At 44.0% G+C, this 22349-nt stretch overlaps 1 protein-coding gene across 8 annotated transcripts in view; it reads left to right on the top strand.

Annotated features, from left to right (window-relative positions):
• Positions 1-22349, top strand: part of ERC2 (ELKS/RAB6-interacting/CAST family member 2) — a 1139467-nt gene that overhangs the window by 456461 nt on the left and 660657 nt on the right. For 4 of the 8 annotated variants that reach the window (XR_016350432.1, XM_089781196.1, XM_089781197.1 and 1 more), the window contains exon 10: positions 14556-14627. The exons of the other annotated variants lie outside the window; for them this stretch is intronic. Coding sequence is in view for 3 of the 4 variants with exons in the window: in XM_089781196.1 (XP_089637322.1) it covers positions 14556-14627 (72 nt within the window). In the remaining variant the exon portion in view is untranslated. The remainder of the gene's footprint in view (positions 1-14555; positions 14628-22349) is intronic. 8 annotated transcript variants of the gene reach the window in all.

Genomic DNA, 22349 nt, shown 5'->3' with positions numbered 1-22349 from the left:
AGAAATTTGCTGCTGTCCAATGTTGAGGTGTCTTAAAAAATAACAACCTTGAACTGTTTTTGGAGTGTTTCATTACAATTACACAGATGTATCCTGGATATTTTATAGAAAAAATGACCACACACAAATTATTCACACAGTTATGCACAATCCTCCCTCCCCCAAAGGAACCACAGTATCTCCTGGAAACATTATGTGATTGATGGCAGCACTGTCTTCACAGTTGGGGAATGGAGAGTATTAGCTGCTTGCTTGCTAGGATACCTACCTCTGAAGACAGCGCCCCCACCAGTAACACAGAGGTAAGAGCAACAATGGGTATCTCTACACAGCAGCATTATTTCAAAATAACTCACATTATTCCAAAATAATGAAGAGCATGTCTATACAGCAAGCCATTATTTTGAAATAATGATGAATTGGAGGACTTCTCTTCCAACTCCTGTAACTCTGATTTCATAAGGAGTAAAGAAAGCCAAAGGAAGAGGGTTCTTCCTTCAACTTCCTGCTGTGTAGACAGCACCAAAAGCCAAATTAAGCTATTTCAACTTCAGCTACGCAATTAACATAGCTGAAGTTGTGTAGCTTAATTCGACTTTTGTCCTGCTGTTTAGACGTGCCCAATGGGACTACATGCATGAGAATTTGACTCTAAATCATTCTTCTCATTGGTGACAATGCTCTGAGCTAACAGGAAAATTAATTTAGTGCAATACCATATCACCCTTATTTTACTTCTCTGCCTTGCTGATGAACATTGCTGCCTTCAGAGCTGACCCCATGGCAGCAGCCATAGCTCTCTGAACTCCACTCTGTCACTCTACTCTTTGTGCATCCTGCTTAAAGTCACATGAAAACAGTGAATTCAGTCACTGAACTCACGGAGGAGTGCACCTTTCTTATGTGTGCAGTACATTCATTTTACCATTACACCAGGCTGCTTGGGAAGGGATTAGTCATCTCTGAGGCAAAATCCCTTAAATAAACTCCTCACTGTTCTGTGATGCAAGCACTGGATTGCTGTCCCAGATTGACCCAGACATAGGAATTACCTGTAAGGGTCTTGCCAATTTTCACATTGCAAATAAGAATCCCGACTTTCACAATAAACCAAAAATCAAGCTAATCCCCTTTCAAAACAAGCCAATCTTTAAAAGAATCCCGCAACTTTATGTGACAAATTCTCTCTAGTGTGCAGTCTGGGACTGTGGTGGACCCACTGTGCACTTCTGAACTCTCTCCAACTCATTGCCCCTGAATGCTTGAGAGCCAATAAAAAAAAGAAGCTACGAGCTGCAACAGGCTATAAAGGAAAAAAATTAGCCAATATTTGCTGCTACAGGACAGGTGAAGGCAGGGGGAAGAGACAGATTTGAAAGCCAGCATCACGGTCTTCACAACTGATCCCATGGCAGCAACTGCCACTCTCTGCTCTGCTATGCAGCTGAACAGAAAGAGGTGCTGCCCATTGGGGCAGCTTTGAAGGTAGCATTGCCTGCACAAATCAGAGACACATCCCAGTTTTAGTGAAAAAGTAGGGACTGCCAGAATAAAGCTGAAAAAGAGGATTGTCCTAACTAAAACAGGACATGTGGTCACCCTACTTATAAGGCACCATTCACTCCGAGTGGGGTAGCGACAAAGCAGTCCTTGTGTTCCTTGATGCAACAGGTGGAAATGAACTTGGAACCTCTGGAGCTCAGTGCATGAGCCAAAAGTCAGCTGGCTATTAGCTAAGGCTGTAGAGCAGTCCCATTATTCTCTCTGTAAGTGCCATTAGATGGGACAGTGCAACAAACCCAGAATTTGTGTGGGTTACATACTTCCTCTAGCTGAGGAAGCACATCCTGAGTTTCAGAGACATTCCAGTTGAAATTCCAGACAGGCCTCCATTTGTAACACCAACAGGTGGAACTGAACCTGGGACTTATGGAGCTTGGTGTGTGGGTTACAGTAGCTTCAATTCTTGGTTCTTACACCGGCTGTGCAGCCATGTAAGAACCAGGCAAAATTTAGCCCTAAATGTTTTGTTGCAAAACATTGCAAAAACTAGAATGTGAAGCAAGAGAGGTCTTCTTGCTCTCTGTATAGTTTAATATATTATCTAAAAATACGATGATACCTTTCTTTTGTTGATAAAACCGAAACTAGTTCTTGTCTTGCCTAGTACAGTAAAAATTAGTATTTGTGCATATTTAATTTCATTAGCTTTGTCTGTTAGATAACAAAGAGCATACTTCAATATATTCATGAGCATTAAACTAGACATGAGCTAGTTAAAAGACTAGATACTTACTCGTACCTGTTATCTTACGGCACATGATGGTAAATGCTTATATGCAAATGTAAGCACATTAAACCCTTGATTGTAACGCACCTCATAGAATGAATCCTGGAGCACAGACTTACATTTATAATTTGCAGTGGCATGTAAAATAAAAAGAAATACTGAAACTTGATAAATATTTTTATAAGAATTCTTTATTACATAGTGAGTTCTTTGTAAGACATTTATTTTGGAAACCTCACAGGACAAAGATAAATGACACCAAGAATTTTTAGATAAAAATTTTAAGAGATTTATAGAGGTCAAGATAAAAACCCAAATGAACATCAAATAACATTCAACTTTTATCTTATCCCTTTTAAGACTTAAGGAAACATGAAAATATAAGCTCAACAAACAAAACAGTATTCTCTCCTGGGAATATGAAACAAGGCTGGAGCAGTAACTTTGGAGAAGCAAAACTATCTACTGTGACTCCAGTCTGCTCTATGCCATTATAAAGACTTATAACAAAACAAATGAAAAATTATTATTGTATTAATTTTTTATAAAAGAGAACATTTAAGTTGGATAAGCAGCATTTAACATATCAAATTCATTTTAAAGACAAAATAAAGGGGGGGTAATCTTGTCCTTCTCCAGTTTCCCCCCAAAAATATTGAACACATCCACTTAATGCTCAGGAAAAAGCCTAAAAAGACATTGTTTTATCATAGTCCCAGTATTAGGAAAATTAAATTATGAAGGTAATATATTTGTAAAACATGCATCAACATCTGGATTCAAAGGTCCTACTGTTGAAAACTTACCACCAGTTTCCTGCAGTTTTTATCTAGGGTATGTTAACTGCTGTGCTTCAAAAAATATCTTTTTGTTATGTACAGGTTCAACCTCCCAAATCCGGGACTTTCTGGTTTGACAACATTTGTGGTCCGACAGGGCCACATATGTTGCTGGACTAAAGAGCCCTGGAGATGGAAGTGGGAGCCAGATGAGAGAACATGGGGCTAGGGAGCCCCAATTGGGCCAGCAGTGGTTGGACCAGGCAGTGGCGGGGGAGCTCCCACCCCAGACGAGGAATCCCTGGCGTCAGCTGGGCCAGGCAACTGAGGAATCCTGGCCCCAGCTGGGGAATCCCAGCTGCAGCAGGGCTTCCAGTGGCAGGTGGCCCAGACAGGGACCCCCCCACCTTAGCAGCAGGGCTGGCAGCGGCTAGGCAGCACTGGCTGGGAACCCCAGAATACCCCGATAGTAGTGGGGCTGCATTAGGCAGCCCTGACCACGGAACCCGTGGCTGAAACGTGGCTGGCAGAGGTGGGTATCCCTGGCTGTGGAACCCCTGGGAGTTCCCAGTGGCAGCAGGGCTGGCCCTAGAAATGGTGTGGTGTGGCTGGGTGCTCCCAGTCGTGGAACCCCCAGCATCAGTGGGGCTGGCGGAGGCTGGGTAGCCCCAGCCCGGAAACCCTGGGGAACACAGTGTGGCAGCATGGCTGGCAGTGGCCAGGCTGTCCCAGCAAGAACTCTGGGAGACCTTGGGTCAGTGTGCGGACAGCAGGATGGGGAGCCCATGCCAGGCCAGTGTTAGCAGGGCCAAGGGCAGGACAGGGAGCCCGAGGGAGAGGAGCTGGGGAGCGGAGCATCCAGTAGGAGAGCACTGACCTCCCCTGGTCTGGCAAATTCCCTTGTTCGGGACAGCTTAGTTTCCCAGGGTGCCGAACCAGGGAGGCCCAACCTGTAGCAATATTTGGTTTTGTAAGTCAGAGAAAGTACCTGAATTGCACCCAGGAGTCAGCCAAGCACTAGAGTACTAGTATAAAATACTTCCTATGTCTAATATCACTAGGCAAGAAGTTGCATCTCAACCAGCTCAATCTTCTAACCTGCAAAGTTACCCCTCTCCTCCATAGAAACAGTGAAATAATCCAACCTAGAAATCACAGAAATGTAGAAAATTATAATGAGACCCAGAACTGAAAAGTTTTGTAAATACTTTACCAGATGTAAATGAGGAATGAAGTTTTTGGCCACCAATGTCAACTAAGTTTGCAACACCAGATGAGATCTAAAAGTACTTCCAAATTTCATTATACTGCAAGGATCCATTCCTCATTTGCAAGAGTGGTTTGTCTAACAGATCTTTTCATCTCTTAATTTCCATAATAAATAAGATTTAAGAAAATTGGGTAAATACACATTTGGCTCTTTAGGATAATAAATCTCAGACATGTTAATAACATCACAGAACATTTTATAAACAAGTTGTTGAAAAGAAAATTCTGATAATACACTAAGGTGTTTTTGTTTTCATTGTTGATGGTATAAGTTATATATACTAATTTGCTATGTCACAGGAAGGGACAGAGAACAAAATGACAAAATGCGGATGTCTTGTCACACTTAAAACAACTATCCTGAACACAGTGCTATTTCAGATTATTTTTACTTACTGTTCAGACACTTATAGTACTAAGCATTGCCATGTTATCTTTGCTGTTATTGAAAGGTACAAACTGTTAAACAGATGTTGATTAAAGAGGTCCAGGTTGCTGCATTTAAAATCTCTGTTTAAGTTTAGTGGTGCTTTGATAGTTTATACACATAGAAAGTCTGTGTCTGGCCTGAAGTAAGTTATGGTGCAATTCAATATGTGCATTGTCTTTTGTACCGCTATGCTGCAAATATTAAATTACATCTCATAACGAGAATCTTAGGTCTCCAATGAACAACATTTGGAACACTTCAACTCTTAATTTCAGCTATATACACTGACCATATGTTAATTTTCAATGATTTAAAAAAAGGGCATCTTTAGAAACAAAAGACCAATGTTGTAGATGTCTCTTACTACAATTTTCTTTTAGATAAAATGTTATTATTCCCAATATAAAAATAGATTCTATCTCTCATCAGTACAAACTGAAATGTATTTCAGACAATGGAGTATTTTTGTTCATTAATAGTATGTGATTTGTGATTTTTGGAATTAATAGTTTCTAATAAGTGCTTTGAAATATATATGTGTGTGGGATGGCTTCTCAGGTGTTGTAAATTAGCATAGCTCCACTAAATTTTTGAAACTGTTTTTATTTACTGAGGATCTGAACCTATAAATATAATTTGTATGTTAAACTTAAAAAAATAGGTCTACCATAGATCATTCTTATTCTGTTTAAAATCTGTCCTTCCACCCATCCAGTTAGTTAGCCTGTGGATCAGTAAACAAGGAAGAATTATTTCATCTGTTGCTTTTATTGGAAATATTGGTCTGTTACCAAAACTATTATAGAACAATTGTAGAATTTAGAGGACTTGAAAGTTTTTGAAGGCATTTCTGGGACTGTGGGGACAAATATACATTTCAGAAGTACAGTTAACAGGTATACTTTGAAGAATTTGGCTCACAGACTTTTTCCCTTTAAAGTGTGAAGTCTGCAATTTATATACTTCTATGAACATTTTATTACTTATAAGATCTCTGATACTGATACTGTAAATAATGAGAGTAAGTACTGAATGTTCTCTATATTCAGTCATGTACAATAATAATGGGATATAAAAACAATGAGGAGTCCTGTGGCACATTAGGGTATGTCTACACTACAGCATTATTTCGAAATATCTTATTTTGAAATACCTTATTTTGAAATAACATGTCTAGACACAAAATGGATTTTGAAATAGCGTTTTGCTATTTCGAAATAGCGCGTCCACACTGATAGGATACTGAATCTCATGTAAGGCCGGCCGGAACTGGTTCTGGCCCGGCATCAGGTCAGGAGTTACTTTGTGTGGCTGAGGCTATCTGAGGCCTGTGCTTAAAAGGACCCCCCCCCCCCAGTCAGCCAGTTCTAAGGTTTCCCCATTTGCTTGCCTACCTCGCTGAGGGACAGCAAAGCATTTTTTTCTCTGCATGCTCTGGTTGCCCTCACTCAGGACACCACAGCACTCTGCAGCATGGAGCCGAAGCTGCCCCTGGGCACTCTGGTGCTTCTCCTGGACCTGTTGCTGTGAGTCTGGCAGCACATTCTGCAAGCAGTAACAGTCTCCCTGGTGTGCCCCACTGGGGGGCTTATGCCTCATTCCTCTCACATCCTTCCACTTACCCTTCCCTAATGCTCCTTCCTGCTGTACAATAAAAGACATGTGTTCATTCCAACAAAGCCTCTTTATTGAAAAAAACTGGGGTAGGGGGGATTGAAACTGAGGTGAGACTGGGGAAAGAAGGTGGGAGAGGGGAGGAGGGAGGGTGGGATAAGGGAGGGGAAAACCTGGGAGGAGGGAAGTGGCAGGGGGAGGAGAAGCTCAGCGCTCAGGGTTGGAGGTCTCTCCAGCCCAACTGTCTCCCAGCACCGTGGGTGCAGGGCCTTGGTGTCCCTGGGGATGTGGGGAGGGTGGGGAGGAAGAAGTGGGAAGGGGCACAGGAGTGGGAGGAGGAGCGGTAGCTGGGGAGGCAGCAGGGGCTACAACAGCAGGAGGCAACAAACTCTGCCCCAGGGTCGATGACCACCTGGGGGGCACGGATCATCCTGCCCCCCAGGATGGAGTCCACGACATCAAAATAGGGGTAGGGGCCTGGGTCTCCCCTGGTTGGGATCTGCTCCCTGTGGCAGCTGCAGCTCTCTGATTTTCATGCGAACCTGCTCCTGGGTTCACATGTGGCCTTTGCTGGCCAGGCTGGCAACCATCTGCCTGTAGATGATTGCGTTCCTCTGTTTAGTGCAGAGATCATGGACATTGGAGGCATTCCCCCAAACCTGAATTAGGTCCCTGATCTCTGCTCTGGACCAGGCAGGTACTCACCTTTTCCGGCCCCTGGCAGGCTCCTGGGAGCTGGCAGAGTGGTCCCGGAGAGCAGTGGAGGGCTGGCTGGCACTGGCTGCCTGGCTCATGCTGGGGCCACTGGGTCAGGTATAGTGACTGCTGGCTCTGGGCTGGCAGGCTTGGAGCTGGCACAGGCACTGTGGCCAGGGTCTACTCCTTTAAAGGCTCCAGGGAGAGGTGGAGGGAAAGGAATTTTCTTGGTTGTACCCAGAGAGTGTACCCAGAGTGGCCACCAGGGCACCCTGGGAAGGGCTGGAGGCCCCCTATTTCAAAATAAGCATCTACACAGCACTTATTTCGTAATAGCAATTTCAAAATTGGCGCTATTCCTTATGGAATGAGGTTTACCAATTTCGAAATAAGCCCTCTGCTATTTCGATTTAATTTCGAAATAGCGGTTTGGCTGTGTAGATGCTGGTAAAGTTATTTCGAAATAACAGCTGTTATTTCGAAATAACTTTGCTGTGTAAACATACCCTCGGAGACTAATAGATTTATTAGAGCATAAGCTTTGGTGGGTGTAAGACCCACTTCATCTGATGAATTGGAGTGGAAATTACAGAGGCAGAGGTATTGCTATCTATCTATATATTTTAGAATACATCTGCCTGTCTGTCTGTGAGCCCATTTGTTCAAGAATTGCTCCTGAACAGTGAGAGCTTGAGCCACCAAATTTGATATACAGTTTCCTTTTTTCCTAGCTTAAAACAAGGTCAGGATTTGGTTGTGCTAGGATAACTGAAAGTCCTGAGAAAGGGACTGTTTTCCATAACTTGCAAAGGGAGAGTGTGATGGACCCCCCCATGATGTATGAAATGGACTTATGGACATGAATATACATAACTCAAAGATGCTTTGAGCAAATTATTCCATGTAACCTATCAATCATCATGTCATCATCCACTGGCTCTGCTTATCTTACTTTGATGTATCTATCATTTTTCTGTGTAAAATTAGACATATGAGGTGTGTCTAGACTACATGGCTCCATTGACGGAGCCATGTAAATTAGTTTATTAGGCACAGTCAAAGAAGCAGGGATTTAAAAAATCCCCGCTTCATTAAAATAAATACGGCCGCCGCACTGTGCCGACGATCAGCTGATCCGGCACAGCGGGGCAGTCTAGATGCGGTGCGGTCGACAAAGGAATTCTTTGTCAACCACGCTGCGTCTAGACTGCCGCGCTGTCCCGGATCAACTGATCGTCGGCACAGCGCGGTGGCCATGTTTATTTTAATGAAACGGGGATTATTTAAATCCCCGCTTCTTTGACTGTGCCGAATAAACTAATTTACATGGCTCCATCAACGGGTTTTAAATATGTGAATGAGAGACATGGAGGATGTTACCCCTGAAAGTCTTGATGAGCAACTGTTAAACAATCTCTTGTTCTTAAGTCCTAACAGTGGTTGGTTGGGAATGGCCTCAATTCTTTAAAAAAAGAATAGGAAAACAGGGGCCTAGGTCTTTTTGCTGGGCTGCACCTGAAGGAGGAGCCCAAGACCCCATGCGGGGGGGAAGACCTGGTTTGGTGGAGCAGCTGGAAAAGAGGTTTTAGGGTGAGTTTGAAAAAGTTTGTGCTGAGGTTTCAGTGTAGAATTAGCCAAGCATTTTTGTTTCATTTGATTTGTAACCTACTTTGCTCTCACTTATTACCTGTTCTCACTTATTACCACTTAAATCCTACTACTTGTACTTAATAAAATCACTTTTATTTTCTATCAAACGCAGTAAAAATAATTATCTGGAAGGGCAACCAGTACATCCACTCTCCCTGTCATTGCTAAAGGGAGCTTAGGCTATGTCTAGACTTCTGTTTTTTATCAGAAAAAGGTACACAAATTGTGCTTTGCAATTTGTATACCTTTTTCCAATAGTTTTGTTGGAAAAGGCTTTTCCGAAATTTGGCCCATCTACACTGGGCCACATTTTGGAAAAACGTCCTCTTTTGGAAGAGCCATTCTTCTTTATGGAACAAGGAAGACAGGGCTTCCAAAAGAGCACATCTACTCTTCCACAAAAAATGTTGGAAGAGCAGATGAGTTCCCTGGATGCGGCAGAGTTTTTCCGGGATACTAGGTATCCCGGAAAAATTCAGTAGTCTAGACATAGCCTTACTGTCGAGGGGCAGTCTGCCCCTCAGTAACCCAGATGTCCCCTACGGCTGGATTACGGACCCCTTCAGACAGGGCTGCCCTTAGTTTCACCCAGATGCCCCTCTTCTAGGGCACACATGGCCTTATAGGCCCAGTTCCCCCAAAGTACAAGTCTCTCTATTCAGGTATATATGGCCCTTTAGGCCCAATCCCCAAAATACAAGTTGCTCTGTAGGGTTGTAGAGGGCTTTTGGCCTAGGCATGCTTCTCCCACACAAGCTAGGGAGCACAGCTATGGTGGGGTGGGCAGGTAGGGGCACTCGGGCCCTCCCACTCCACTGGGTCCCAGCCCAGATCTCTGGTGGCAGCGAACTTTCGCTGTCTGCTTGGTGGGGATGCCTGTTGGAACACGCCGAGCTCTTGGAGGTTGATCCTCTGCCCTGGGCTTCTTCCTACCCCCTTCAATGCTGGGTGCCGTCCTCTGCGTGAAGCTCCCCGGGTCAGTTCAGTCTGACGGTCTCCCCGCCCAGCGCAGTTGCTGAGGCTGTGGCTGGGACAGCTCCTGGGGTGGCTACAGCAGCTGGCACTGCTCCTGGGGCAGCTGCGGCAGCTGGGGCTGCTCCTGAGGCGTCTGTGGCAGCTGGTGCAGTACAGGAGCGCCTCCCTGAGCTCCTGCTCCTCCGGCTATTCCCCCTGACTGACTGCCTGCCTGGGCTTTTATCCCAAGCCTTACTCTCAAGCATGCCCAGCACGATCATGGGAGTGGGGCCTGTTCAGCCAGCTGGGCCAGGGGAGCTCCTGGGGCTTCAGTGCGGGCAGTGCCGCCCCCTCACACTTACCCAGGTAATTCATTGGGGGTTTTGATCCCATTTGGGGAGTTGTATCCAAGGAAGTTGAGCTCAAAACTGCACTCTCCTTGGACCTGAAGAGGTTCAGTGTCTGTACAACTTCTCAGGGAGGCAGAGATCTCAACTTGGGGTCTTGGCTGGAGGAGACCAGCAGAGCTGGCCAAGCAGGACCGGGTGGTGAGAAGCCTCAGAGAGTGGAAAGGCAAGTGTCAGTGGCCATGACAGGACTCCGTGAGGCACACACGAGGGGTCTTCTGTGATCTCACCCTAAAGATCCACAGAGAGGATGCTATTTGGAAGGCTGAGATATGAGAGTGGTCACTGGGGACAGCGGTACCATCAGGGCTGGAACTCCAATATCTTGCCTGTCAGTGTAACCCACACTCCTACTTGGTGGGGTTTACATCCCATGTAGTAGCGTGCCACAGATCCCTGCCCCACCGAGCTACCACAGCTCCCTGCCCCACCAGACAGCCATACGTGTGTCTCCCAATCCCGCTGGGCAGACCTGCTGCCACATGCTAATGGTGGGCTCACTGTGGGCAGCCCACTGCTCTGCTGGCCCTGCAGGGATCCTTGTCACTGTCCTCCACCAGGGCTCTCTGGTCCTGCAACATCTATGCTTGGACCATGGATGTTGCCGGATCAGAAAATCCTGGTTAAGAGAGTTTCAACCTGTACTAAAATGCCTTCATGCAAAGGCAAGAATATGAAAATCAAGAAACAGTAACAGTATTACTAAGGTATGATATTTAGACTCTCTGGTATTGAGTCTTATAAATAGAACGTCAAATATACATGTACATTGTCTCTAAATAGGATAGATGGAAAGGGAAAAATTAATGGACCAGTAATGGACCATGTCAAATATTTATAATGCCTTCATTAGGAAGTGAAGTTCTTTGGATAAGGATACAAAGAATGAAGAATAATAGAAGGAATAAAAATAAAGTTCACATCAGATCATTTTGGACATGAATATTGTCACATAGCCTGAAAAGTGACTACAGGCATTATCTGTATAAAGGATAAATGGTTAAGTACAGGCAGTCCCTGGATTACGTACAAGATAGGGACTGTAGGTTTGTTCTTAAGTTGAATCTGTATGTAAGTTGGAACTGGCATCAGCCGCTGCTGAAACTGATCAATTTCAACCGCGGCTGAATCTGGATGCCAGTACTGACTTACATACAGATTCAACTTAAGAAACCCAGGCGTCCCCAAGTCAGCTGCTGCTGAAACTGACCAGCAGCGGCTGAATGAGGATGCCTGGGGCAGAGCAGCTGGGGTGCTGCCGGGTTGGTCCGGAGCGGCGCTGCGGGACCAACCCAGCAGCCCCCAGCTGCTCTACCCCAGGGGTAGGCAAGAAAAGCCTGGTCTGCTGGGGGGGGGCACTACTTGCACCCCCCCCCGAAGACCAGGGGGACAGGAGCAAAGCTGCGGAGCATGCCCGCAGTGGGACAGCCCAAGCGTGCCTGGGCTGTCCCGCTGTGGGCGTGCTCCAAGGCTTTGCTCCCCGTCTCCCTGCAGAACAGGGTGGCGGCTTTGCTCGGGTGTCTTTGGTCTGCTGGGGGGGTCCAGCGGCTTTGCTGGACCCCCCCAGCAGACCAGGGGGACAGGAGCAAAGCCGCCCAGGCAGCGGGACTCCCTCCGCCTGGGCGGCTTTGCTCGGGTGTCCCTGGTCTGCTGGGGAGGGTCCAGTGGCTTTGCTGGATCCCCCCAGCAGACCAGGGAGACCGGGAGAAGCTTTTCTCGCCCCGCAGGACACGGGTGGCGATCCGCCGCCCGTGAGCTCCGGGGCGAGAAAAGCCCCGTTCGTAAGTGCGGATCCGACATAAGTCGGATCCGCGTAAGTCGGGGACTGCCTGTATAACATCCTGAGTGTAGAGCAGACCTATCTATCATGCAGTGCAAAAGCAGCATATATTAAGTGTGATTTTCTTTAATATTTTCATATCTTCATTAACATAGCAAACAAGAATGCATAAATAGTATGTTCAGGAAATTCACAGGTAATACTACATTGAGGTGCAGTTGCAGACATCACCTGAAATAATAGAAAGGAAATTTAAGAGATTAAAAATATGGGCAGCTTCAAATAAGAAAATTGCTTCTTAACACACCTTGATGAGTCTTACGCAATAATGCTGAGAGGGTCCTACAAGTGATGATGAAGAGCAAATTAGACAAGTATTTACAACTTGATATAAAAAGCAGAGATGCAATTTTGAAGTGCAGATAGAGAAGTATCATGTAACAGTGTGGAGGGGTAATAATCCCTGTTGAGGTGACTCTGTTATGACTGCAACTAGAGAATTAATTTGAATTTTGGACTTTTTATTGCAAGAAATATAAGGACAAATGGGAGGGACTTCATAGAATACAAATACATGAGAAGTCTGATGGTGTTTACTCTTGAAAAAGGTTAAAGGTTGTTGGCTCAATGAAATCTAAGGGAGGATATATCCCTATTGTGTCTTTGAGGGGGTGTTAATACCGAGGTGGAAGGAGAATTATTTACCACTTCTTCAGGGGGCCAAGATTAATAGCATTAAATTAGACTGACAGTTATATGTTAGGTTGTGGGATAGTATCCAAATGGGAGTAGAGGAAGTGCCATTGCCTGAGATTTTTAAAACTAGACTGGACAAAATATGAGTAAATATGCAATAGAGATCAATATTGCACTGGCAGGATGATGGACAATAAAACAAATAGATCTTTTTCAATTCTAATGTCAATGATTATATGTGCATGTGCCCATAGGACCATAAACCACTAGTAACTGTATAAATCAGGTTCGCTGTCTGATGCTCAGGAGATTTCTAGGAGGTTATCCTGTCCTGCTGTTGTCATTAATTTGTTTGGTGGGGAGGGAATAAAATATGCTGCCTATTTTGTCAGTTTTTCCTAATGTACCAGATTTAGCTCTTTCACTTCAATATTGGTCACTAAAGGGATATTTTAAATTACGGGTTTCAGTAGTTCTCTTGCTTGTGACACTTAAGGGATCAAAATACAGAACCAGTTTTCAGAACAGATTTCTCGTTAGTTTTTCAAGTTGTAGTGCAGATTTGACAATTTATAAACAGTGCATTATAAACATGCACTCTCTACATGAAGATGTATGTTGACTTCTTCGTGCTCTCTCAGGTTTGGAAGCCTACAAAAATTCTGCTAAATATGATTAGTCTTGCTCCCCATCTACACTTCTGGAGGCCATCTCCCCTGGGAAAAGCTGACCATCTGACAGTTCTTGTGCAGCCATCAGCTCTTAACCCCAAACCCTCCTGCTCTTACTGTCTTCCATTGCAACCTTCCTTTCCAATGTTACTGTCTCCTGATGTTTATATAGACACCTTCTGTCTCTTCTGGAACAAAACTATCCCCTGTGGTTCTAATTTCCTCCTAAGAGCCTTTGTAATTTCTTGTTTTAGACAGAGGCCCACAAGTTTATTCACTGAAAATTAACATCCAGTAAAACAGATAAGATGATTTTCCCAGACAGGAATTTACCTGTCCACCTTAAGTGACATGCACTAAACTACACACATACTGTACTGTAGCCTGTTTTCAACTTGAGCTTATATTAGTGCATATTTAAGGCCAGATGCTTTTCTATGTCTTGCATGCCAAATAGCATGGCAACTTACTGCAAAATCTGCTTGAATATTCTTTTCTTATGCCAGTGCCTCCTACTTGTGTGCAGCCTTACTAACTATCTGTACAAAAATGACCCTGTGCAGTAGAGCCACAAAAGTTATGGAAGCACCTCAGAGTTTCATCTGGAGAAATAAACCATATGAAGAGCTAAACAAAGTTAAAGTTCTTTGTACAGTAGCCAATAAGGGGTCACATCTTCAACTGCTCTGCATACACAACCAGGGCCAGATTTTCAAAAGAGTTCAGCATCCAGCAGCTTTCATTGTGACAGTTAGGGACAGACTTTCTAGTGTTCACACCCATTGTTCTGGTCTTTTGAATAGGCAGCCCTGTGCAACTACAGAAAATTACTAGTAAGGAGGATTCACATCTTTATATAGCATAATCTTAATTACATTGTAAGATCCTTGAGCATGTCTTCCTTTGTGTTTAGAAAGCACCTAATATATTTTGGATGCACTTGAAAGGAGTGTGAGTATTGCTTAAAAGAGTTCAAGAGCTATGTTGTTTTTTTCAGTGTTGACTGATACCCTAAGGAAAAGATGACACAAAATGAGTATTTCCACCTACACTAGTTTATATTATCAGCTTGTGATTATTTTGACCAGCTTCCTGTTAGAGATTAATTTTAGCATTAGGGTCTGGTTCGCTCTCAACTAGAGTCTGGCAGTAGAAGCCAAGCCCTCAGTTTAGGAGCTCCTTTTCCTTTCAGAGCCTTCACTTCTCTTGGCTTAGTTTCCACATTGTCTGGCTATTATAATTCTGTAGAAGTGTCATCACGCTTGAAGGCAGCTCCCTCCTCGAGTCTCATTTTGGCTTTCTCCTCCTCTTTTTCCTAGTTGCTCTGTGGGAACTCAGCAGCCAGTCCCTTCCCTCTGAAGGCCCTGTGGCTGCCTCAGTATCCTGAACAGGTAAATTTGCATCCTGTATGCTATGGCGGAAAAATGGAATCCTCCCATAGTATTTAGAACTTGTTAGAAAAATCATGGAAACACACACACACACACACACACACACACACACAGATATAAAGTGAGAGAAGAATAGAGTTAGGTTTGTGGATATAGATGGAAAGATATGGATTTTTGGTAGGTGAAAAATAGAAAAATGTCTGTCCCTTTATTTTTTATCAGTTCTACTGGTTCTGATAATTTCCCATTACTTTGTTCATTCATTCGTGAATAGGGCATGATTATGGATATGATTTTATGGTAAAATTAGGTAAAATTCATGGAGCAGTCATGTAAAAATGTATAAAATCATGGTATAGTCACAGCAGGGCTGAAGCAAAAAACAGCCCCACTACAGGAGTCTGAAGTTGAAGTCATGGAGATGTGTTAAAATCACAGAATCTGTGATCAGATCATACACTTAGGAAGGTACCATTACAGTGTTTAAGCATATATGAGTTATTAGCAAAGTGGAGGTATTTTATTACAGGTAATCAGAAAAACTTTCTGTACATTTTACAGATGCCATCCTATGTGTACAAGTACATGGTCTCAGCATAGTTATATATATATTTTTATCATTTAGTAACTATTTGTTGAGCTGTACATATTTTGTAACCAAGGGGACTATTCTCCCAGTTAATTTCTAACCAAACAATGTTTCTATAATAGAATTCTTTTATTTCCATAGAGTTTTTCTTTTGAATAGTTTAAGCTTTTTACTACTATGAATTGGTATTATGCCTATTTTACAAATGGATTAAACTGAGGCATAATGTGTATCTGTTGTTTAATCACACATGAAGTCTGTTGCTAGAACAGGCAGTCCATGGGTTACGTACAAGATAGGGACTGTAGTTTTGTTCTTAAGTTGAATCTGTATGTAAGTTGGAACTAGCATCCAGATTCAGCCGCTGAATCTGGACACCAGTTCTGACTTGGGGACACCTGGTGTTCTTAAGTTGAATCTGTATATAAGTCAGAACTGGTGTCCAGATTCAGCGGCTGAATCTGGACACCAGTTCTGACTTACATACAGATTCAACTTAAGAACACCAGGCGTCCCCAAGTCAGCTGCTGCTGAAACTGATCAGCAGCTGATTCCAGGAAGCCCGGGGCAGAGCAACTCTGCCTTGGGCTTCCTGTAGTCAGCCGCTGGTCAGTTTCAGCAGGGGCTAACTTGGGGACGCCTGGGGCAGAGCAGCTCGGGTTCTGCTGGATTGGTCCAGTAGTGCCAAGGAGCGGTGCTGTGGGACCAACCGGCAGCGCCCCACCTGCTCTACCACAGGCCCCGGGCTTTGCTCCACATCTCCCTGGTCTGCTGAGGGGGGCACTAGCTGCGTCCCCCCCAGCAGACCAGAGAGACGCGGAGCAAAGCGGCGGAGGACCCGGGCCGGACGCGCTGCGCTTCCAGATCAGCTGGAAGCGCCGCGGTCCGGCCCCGGGTCCTCCGCCGCTTTGCTCAGCGTCTCTTTGGTCTGCAGACCAGAGAGACGCTGAACAAAGCAGTGCAGGACCCGGGGCCGGGCCCGCGGCGCTTCCAGCTGATCTGGAAGCGGCCGCGGGTCCGGCCCCGGGTCCTGGGCTGCTTTGCTCCCCATCTCCCTGGTCTGCTGACTCCCGCAGCAGACCAGGGAGACGGGGAGCAGCTTTTCTCGCCCCGGAGGAGGCGGGCGGCGGGACCAGGCGTCCCGCCACTCCAGTCCTCCGGGGCGAGAAAATCCCCGTTCGTATCCGCGTAACTCGGGGACTGCCTGTATCTGAATAGAACTCAAATCTCTTGATTCCTAGTCCTATGTGTTTCACCACTATGCTATTCTTACTAAATCTAGCTTACTAACATGTATTTTTAAGCAGATTAATATTAATGTTCTTTTTAATTTTATCTATGACATATTATTTACTAGATCTCTGTCCTTTCCATATTGTTCAAGTAAAAATCAGTGGTTTTATTTGTTGTTCCTTCTATTGAGCATATCTTTTCTCTTCTTTAATAGTAGTTTTAGAGTTATTTTGTGGCCGATGAATTAAAATTGAGTGGTCTGTGAAATAAAGTTAAAGGTACAGTAAATCTATGTGGCTACAGAATTTAACTGCGGTTTTTTCTAGTCAAAATATAACATAGGCATCAGAATGTTGCTGAATTCCTGAGTTAGCTGCTTTCTACTACTGAGCAGACAAGCATAAACAAATTAAGTTATACATGGCAAAATCAGGTTTAATAGAGATAATAGTTAGGTCTTTTCAGCAGAAAGTTTGAGTAATTCTTCTAGAGATGTCCCAGTGGGTGCTCCACTCCAGGTGAAGATGCGTCCTTGTGCCTTTGCTCAGAGAGTTTTGCAGAAGTACCCATATGGGTCATGCACACATGGTGCCTGCCTTGTGTGCTCTTGATGCTTCAACTAGTGCATGTGAGACCCAGCCTCCTCAATTCCTTATCAATGTTCCCTGGCCTGAGATGGAGCAAATTAGTCCAATTGAAAACCTTCATTTCAAATAGATAAGTTTAGATAAATTAGCAAGTATACATGTTTGTTATTATGGTATAATAGTTTTAGACAACTTATGCTTCAATTATTAGAATTACATTATCTGTTTTAAAAAAAAGTGTTTAATTTCTATCCCATACTACAGTTAGTATTAGGTTAGGAATTTCCTGGTTCACCAGCTTTTAAAAGACGACATTAGTGCCATGGCAGCAACACAAATTACATCAGCACTGGATCGGTTAGTCTCCTTGATCTCACAATCTCCTCTCTAAGGCACTTATGTCTCACTGGGGCCAACAGTACAACACCAACATCTACAATATCATTGTAGTTCTTGAGTGAGGAAGATGAGGTTGAAGAGGTACCATTCCTCCCTGCAGAGAGGTGGGCTGTGTCTACACTGGCATGATTTTGTGCAAATACTTTTAACGGAAGAGTTTTTCCGTTAAAAGTATTTGCACAAGAAAGCGTCTATACTGGCATGTGCTTTTGCGCAAAAGATTTGCTTTTGCACAAAATCATCCATGCCAGTGTAGATGCTCTCTTGCGCAAGAAAGCTCCGATGGCCGTTTTAGCCATCGGTCTTTCTTGCACAAGAAATTGATGTTACCTGTCTAAACTGGCCTCTTGCGCAAGAACACTTGCACAAGAGGACTTATCCCTGAGCAGGAGTGTCAGAGTATTTGCGCAAGAAGCACTGATTTTGTACATTACAACGTCAGTGTTCTTGCGCAAATACTCGCGGCCAGTGTAGACAGGCAGCAAGATTTTGCGCAAAAGCGGCCGCTTTTGTGCAAAATCTTGCCAATGTAGACACAGCCGTGATGTGTAGTGCAGATGGACACTCTCAATGTGTCCATTGCTTGGAGGAACCTCATATTCCACAAAAAGGTGCCCCTTGTAACAAGCTGAAGGCTAGGGCATGAAGAGATAGAGAACTGAGACTTAAAATTGTATTGATGGAGAAGTTCTTAAGACCAGCCTCTGATCCTGAATAGGAACCTTCTTTCCAGTGGAGATCACAGGTCTCTGGTCCTCAAAGGCCAAAGAAACAGCCATCTTCCTTGCTTCATAGAGAGCAGACCAACACAAAAGGTCACTGACCAAATTGCTCTTGTTGGTGCTAGATGCACTATAGCTTACTGCCTTTGACTCTCTGGCATCTGTGGCACTGCCTGTGGTGGCTACTGCCAGAATCTAACACACTGGAGCCAAGGCTAAGGGCTCTAAGCTGCCAACCTCCAAAGGAGGCAACTCCAAAGGAAATGGCATCAGCAACCCATTTTATTGACATACCACAGAGTAATATCATTAGAGCAATGGCACCAACACAAACAACATTAGCACTGGATTTGTTGGTCTCTTGATCCTGTGGTCTTGTCTCCAATGTACTGATGTCTCACCTGGGCTAGCCATACTACACCAGCATCCATCTTCAATACCATCGCAGTTCTCGTGTGAGGAAGATGAGGAAGTTGAAGAGGTATTCTCCCCTCACTAGTCCTCCCTGATAAAGATGCCTATGGCTGCTGGATAACTATAATCATGGCCCATGTATACTCATGACATGTCACCATAGTATGTCCACCTGAGGGTCACTGGCGATACTGGAATCCCTAGTGGTCTTACAGAGGGCACTATGGCAGGTGCCCCAGCCCACAGAGGGAAAATACCAGATCCACATCTCCACCTTTAGAAACTGTAGCAACTGAGACACAGAAGGAACCCATGATAGAGTCAGAAGAGGACACTGCTCCTGACACCTTGCCAACCAGCAACAATTGGAAGACAGTTTACTAGGCTGGTTGGTCCTTTGGTCTGATCCAGTATGGCCATTCTTATGTTATTATGTAATTCATCCTCCTTATCAGAGAAAACTATTGTTTCTCCACCCGCTTCTCCCCCATGGCAGACATTACCCAACTCCAGGACATATTTGAAAGAGTGACTAATGAGTGTAAATTTGATTTGGAGGCAGTGTTGGAAACTCATGATGAATTAATTGATATTGTAGGGTGCATCTACGCAGCAGGGCTTAACTTGAAATAAGCTACGCAAATTTATCCACATCAATTGTGTATCTTATTTTGAAATAGCTTATTTAAAAATCAGGAACATCTACACAGCACTTATTTCGAAACAGAGCACTCTTCCTCTGATTTTCCTTACTCCTTGTACAAAGGGGGTTACAGGAGTAGGAGTAAGAAGTCCTCCAGGTTGACAGTAGTTCAACATTATTTCAAAATAACTACCAGCTGTGTAGATGTGGACAAAGTTATTTTGAAATAACTAGTTATTTCTAGTTATTTATGTTGCTGTACCGTTACATACAGTTACACATCTTCCTCCTCCAGATAGCTACACTTACTGGCAATGCTATCATGGAACCTACCAAGATGGTGTGGCAAACTACAGCCAGAAAACCTCCAACCTGCACAAGGGCAGACTGAAAATATTATGATCCCTCAGAGAGATTGGACTTTCTGTTCACTCACCTACCACCCAACTCTCTGGCAGTGGAATCAGACAACCAAAGGGCAAAAAAGAGCACTTTTGATCCACCTCCTTTAATAGTAAGAGGTTCGACTGTTTGGCCTCAAAGTATACTCTTCATCCACACATTGGGAATTTATGTGAACTTTATGAATGACATTCCTGAAGAAAAAAGGCAACAATTCAAATTTCTTGTCTCTGAAGGACAGATGGTTGCACAGAGTTCTACGGATCTCACTGGATGCTACTGACATGGTTCCTAGATCCACCAAACTGGCTGTTGTGACACGATGAGCCTTGTGGTTTAACTTCTCAGTATTTCCATGGTAGATTCAAAATCTGCCCTTTGACAGATTTTGGCTAAGAACTTCTTTTTTTCTCGATGAGGAATAGCACTTGATGACAGGTTTGTGGGCCATCCTCTGGTCTCTCGACATTCATACACCTGCCATAATGAGACAATACAGGTTACAACCATATCAGTGAATTACATACCTGACATACACACAGATCCAGGCTGGGCCATGGACAGGAGCAGAGTCCTGGGCCAGCGGAGGGACCCTGGGTGGCAATGGAATCTCCGGGGCTGATGGTCTGGACCCCAGGTTTGTTGGGCTACAGGGCCAGTAGGTGATGGGACCCTGAGGGCCTGTGGAGCCTTTGAGGCCAGTGGGCAACAGGATCCCACGGTGGGCAAAGCCAGTTGAGCTGGTTGAACCCTGGAGGGCTGGAGGGGCCCCATTGTGGCCACCTGGAGGTTGGCTCCTGGATGTGGGGAAGCTAGGTACAAATCCTGGGAGTGCTGCAGCACCCTTCACACTTGTACTTCTTGTGCCTGTCCTCCCACTTCACCGTCTACCTTCAGCTATCACTTGAAATCTCCCATCCCTAAACTTCTGCCCACGTTCATACTTCTGCATGTATCTGATATTTCCTTTTTAGGGATACTCTGTTGCCAAAGGCTCAAAATCTCCAATACTTGGTTAATAAAATAAAATCTTTTCCTCTTTCTTGTTCTTCATATCTTCTATCCTTTCCAACAATCAGGCTTGGTACTGAACTTTTTTCTTTGACGCTTCTCTCTCTGCATCTATTTGCTCATTAAATCTAATCGCTGCTCATACAGTGTGTCCAGATTTTTTTTCTTGTGCTCTGTATTGCCATTGACAGGATGCTACTCCACGTAGTCCATAGTCTGGTCCCTTCCTATCTTGAGTACTGTAAGTGCTATTTTCTGACCTGTTTCTCCCATCCTTTTCTCTTTCAGTGTACTGTGAATGTTTTTGTGTTAATATTTGCCAGAGGATGTTGTGAAGACCAGGACTTCAATACGGTTAAAAAGAACTAGATACATTCATGGAAGATAGATCCCTCAATACATACTAGCCAGAGTGGGTAGGAATGATGTCCCCAGCCTCTGTTTGTCAGGAGCTGGAAATGGATGACAGGAGAGAATTCACTTGATGATTATCTGTTTCTGTTCACTCCCTCTGGGACATCTGGCACAAACCACTGTCGGAAGACAGGATACTGGGCTAGATGGACCTTTGGTCTGACCCAGTATAGCTGTTCTTATTTTCTTATTTTGACTAGATCTTTGCCTTATTGCATCTGTGCACTAGTTCCCCACTTCTTTGAAATAGAAGTTCAAACTTCTGTATATTTCAAAGCACACTCCGATCTTTACACCTTCAGCCATCATGCTTAGAAAATTATACTTTTGTATTTGAATTGGAAGTGAGAAACAAATACAAGTTCAATCATTCTTCAGAGTCCCCTGAAAAATCTGTTTTGTCTATTAAATAAACAGAGACAGCTAGCCACTCTGTTTGTCTGCTGTTGGACTGTTCTGACTTGTCATACATAGAAGAAGAGAGCTCTTGGCAGGCTATTGCATGCTGTTAAGTGCATTCTAATTGTTTTAAAGAAACATGCACATTTTAAAAGTTTTACAACACGTAGATTTTATACATAGGATGCTACTTGGTATGTTTTCACCCTAAAATATTGAAAAATGAAGCTGAATAATTTGAAAGCTTGAGCTGAGAGCAACAATCCTCGTAAACTTGTAAACTGAGGTTGGTGGCATTCTGCTACAACTAAAGATGGAGAAGGCAGTTATAATTAAATTATGGAAAATGGCAGGCACTTAAAATGACCTGTTAAACTATTTTAGGCACCTTTTCTAAATGGATATTTAAGCTTCATAAAAATTAGCTTAATAAGAATGTAATATAACTTCTGAAGAGTAAGTTTTCCAAAAAGAGAAACAACTGTGAATAAACCTTTTTGTGTTTTAGAACATAAGAACATAAGAATGGCCGTACTGGGTCAGACCAAAGGTCCATCTAGCCCACTAGCCCGTCTGCTGACAGTGGCCAGTGCTAGGTGCCCCGGAGGGGGTGGACCGAAGACCATTGTCAAGCGATTTGTCTCATGCCATCCATCTCCAGCTTCTCACAGAGGCCAGGGACACTGTTCCTACCCCCTGGCTAATAGCCTTTTATGGACCTAGCCTCCATGAATTTGTCTAGCTTCTCTTTAAACTCTGTTATAGTTCTAGCCTTCACAGCCTCCTCTGGCAAGGAGTTCCACAGGTTGACTATGCTCTGTGTGAAGGAGAACTTTTGCTTATTAGTTTTAAACCTGCTACCCATTAATTTCATTTGGTGTCCTCTAGTCTTTATATTATGGGAACTAA

The sequence above is a fragment of the Pelodiscus sinensis genome, chromosome 11, assembly GCF_052426305.1.
Source record: "Pelodiscus sinensis isolate ZL-2025 chromosome 11, ASM5242630v1, whole genome shotgun sequence".
Lineage (NCBI taxonomy): Eukaryota > Metazoa > Chordata > Testudines > Trionychidae > Pelodiscus > Pelodiscus sinensis.
The sequence above is the reverse complement of the archived record's forward strand: the minus strand, read 5'-3'. Positions and strand labels throughout refer to the sequence as shown.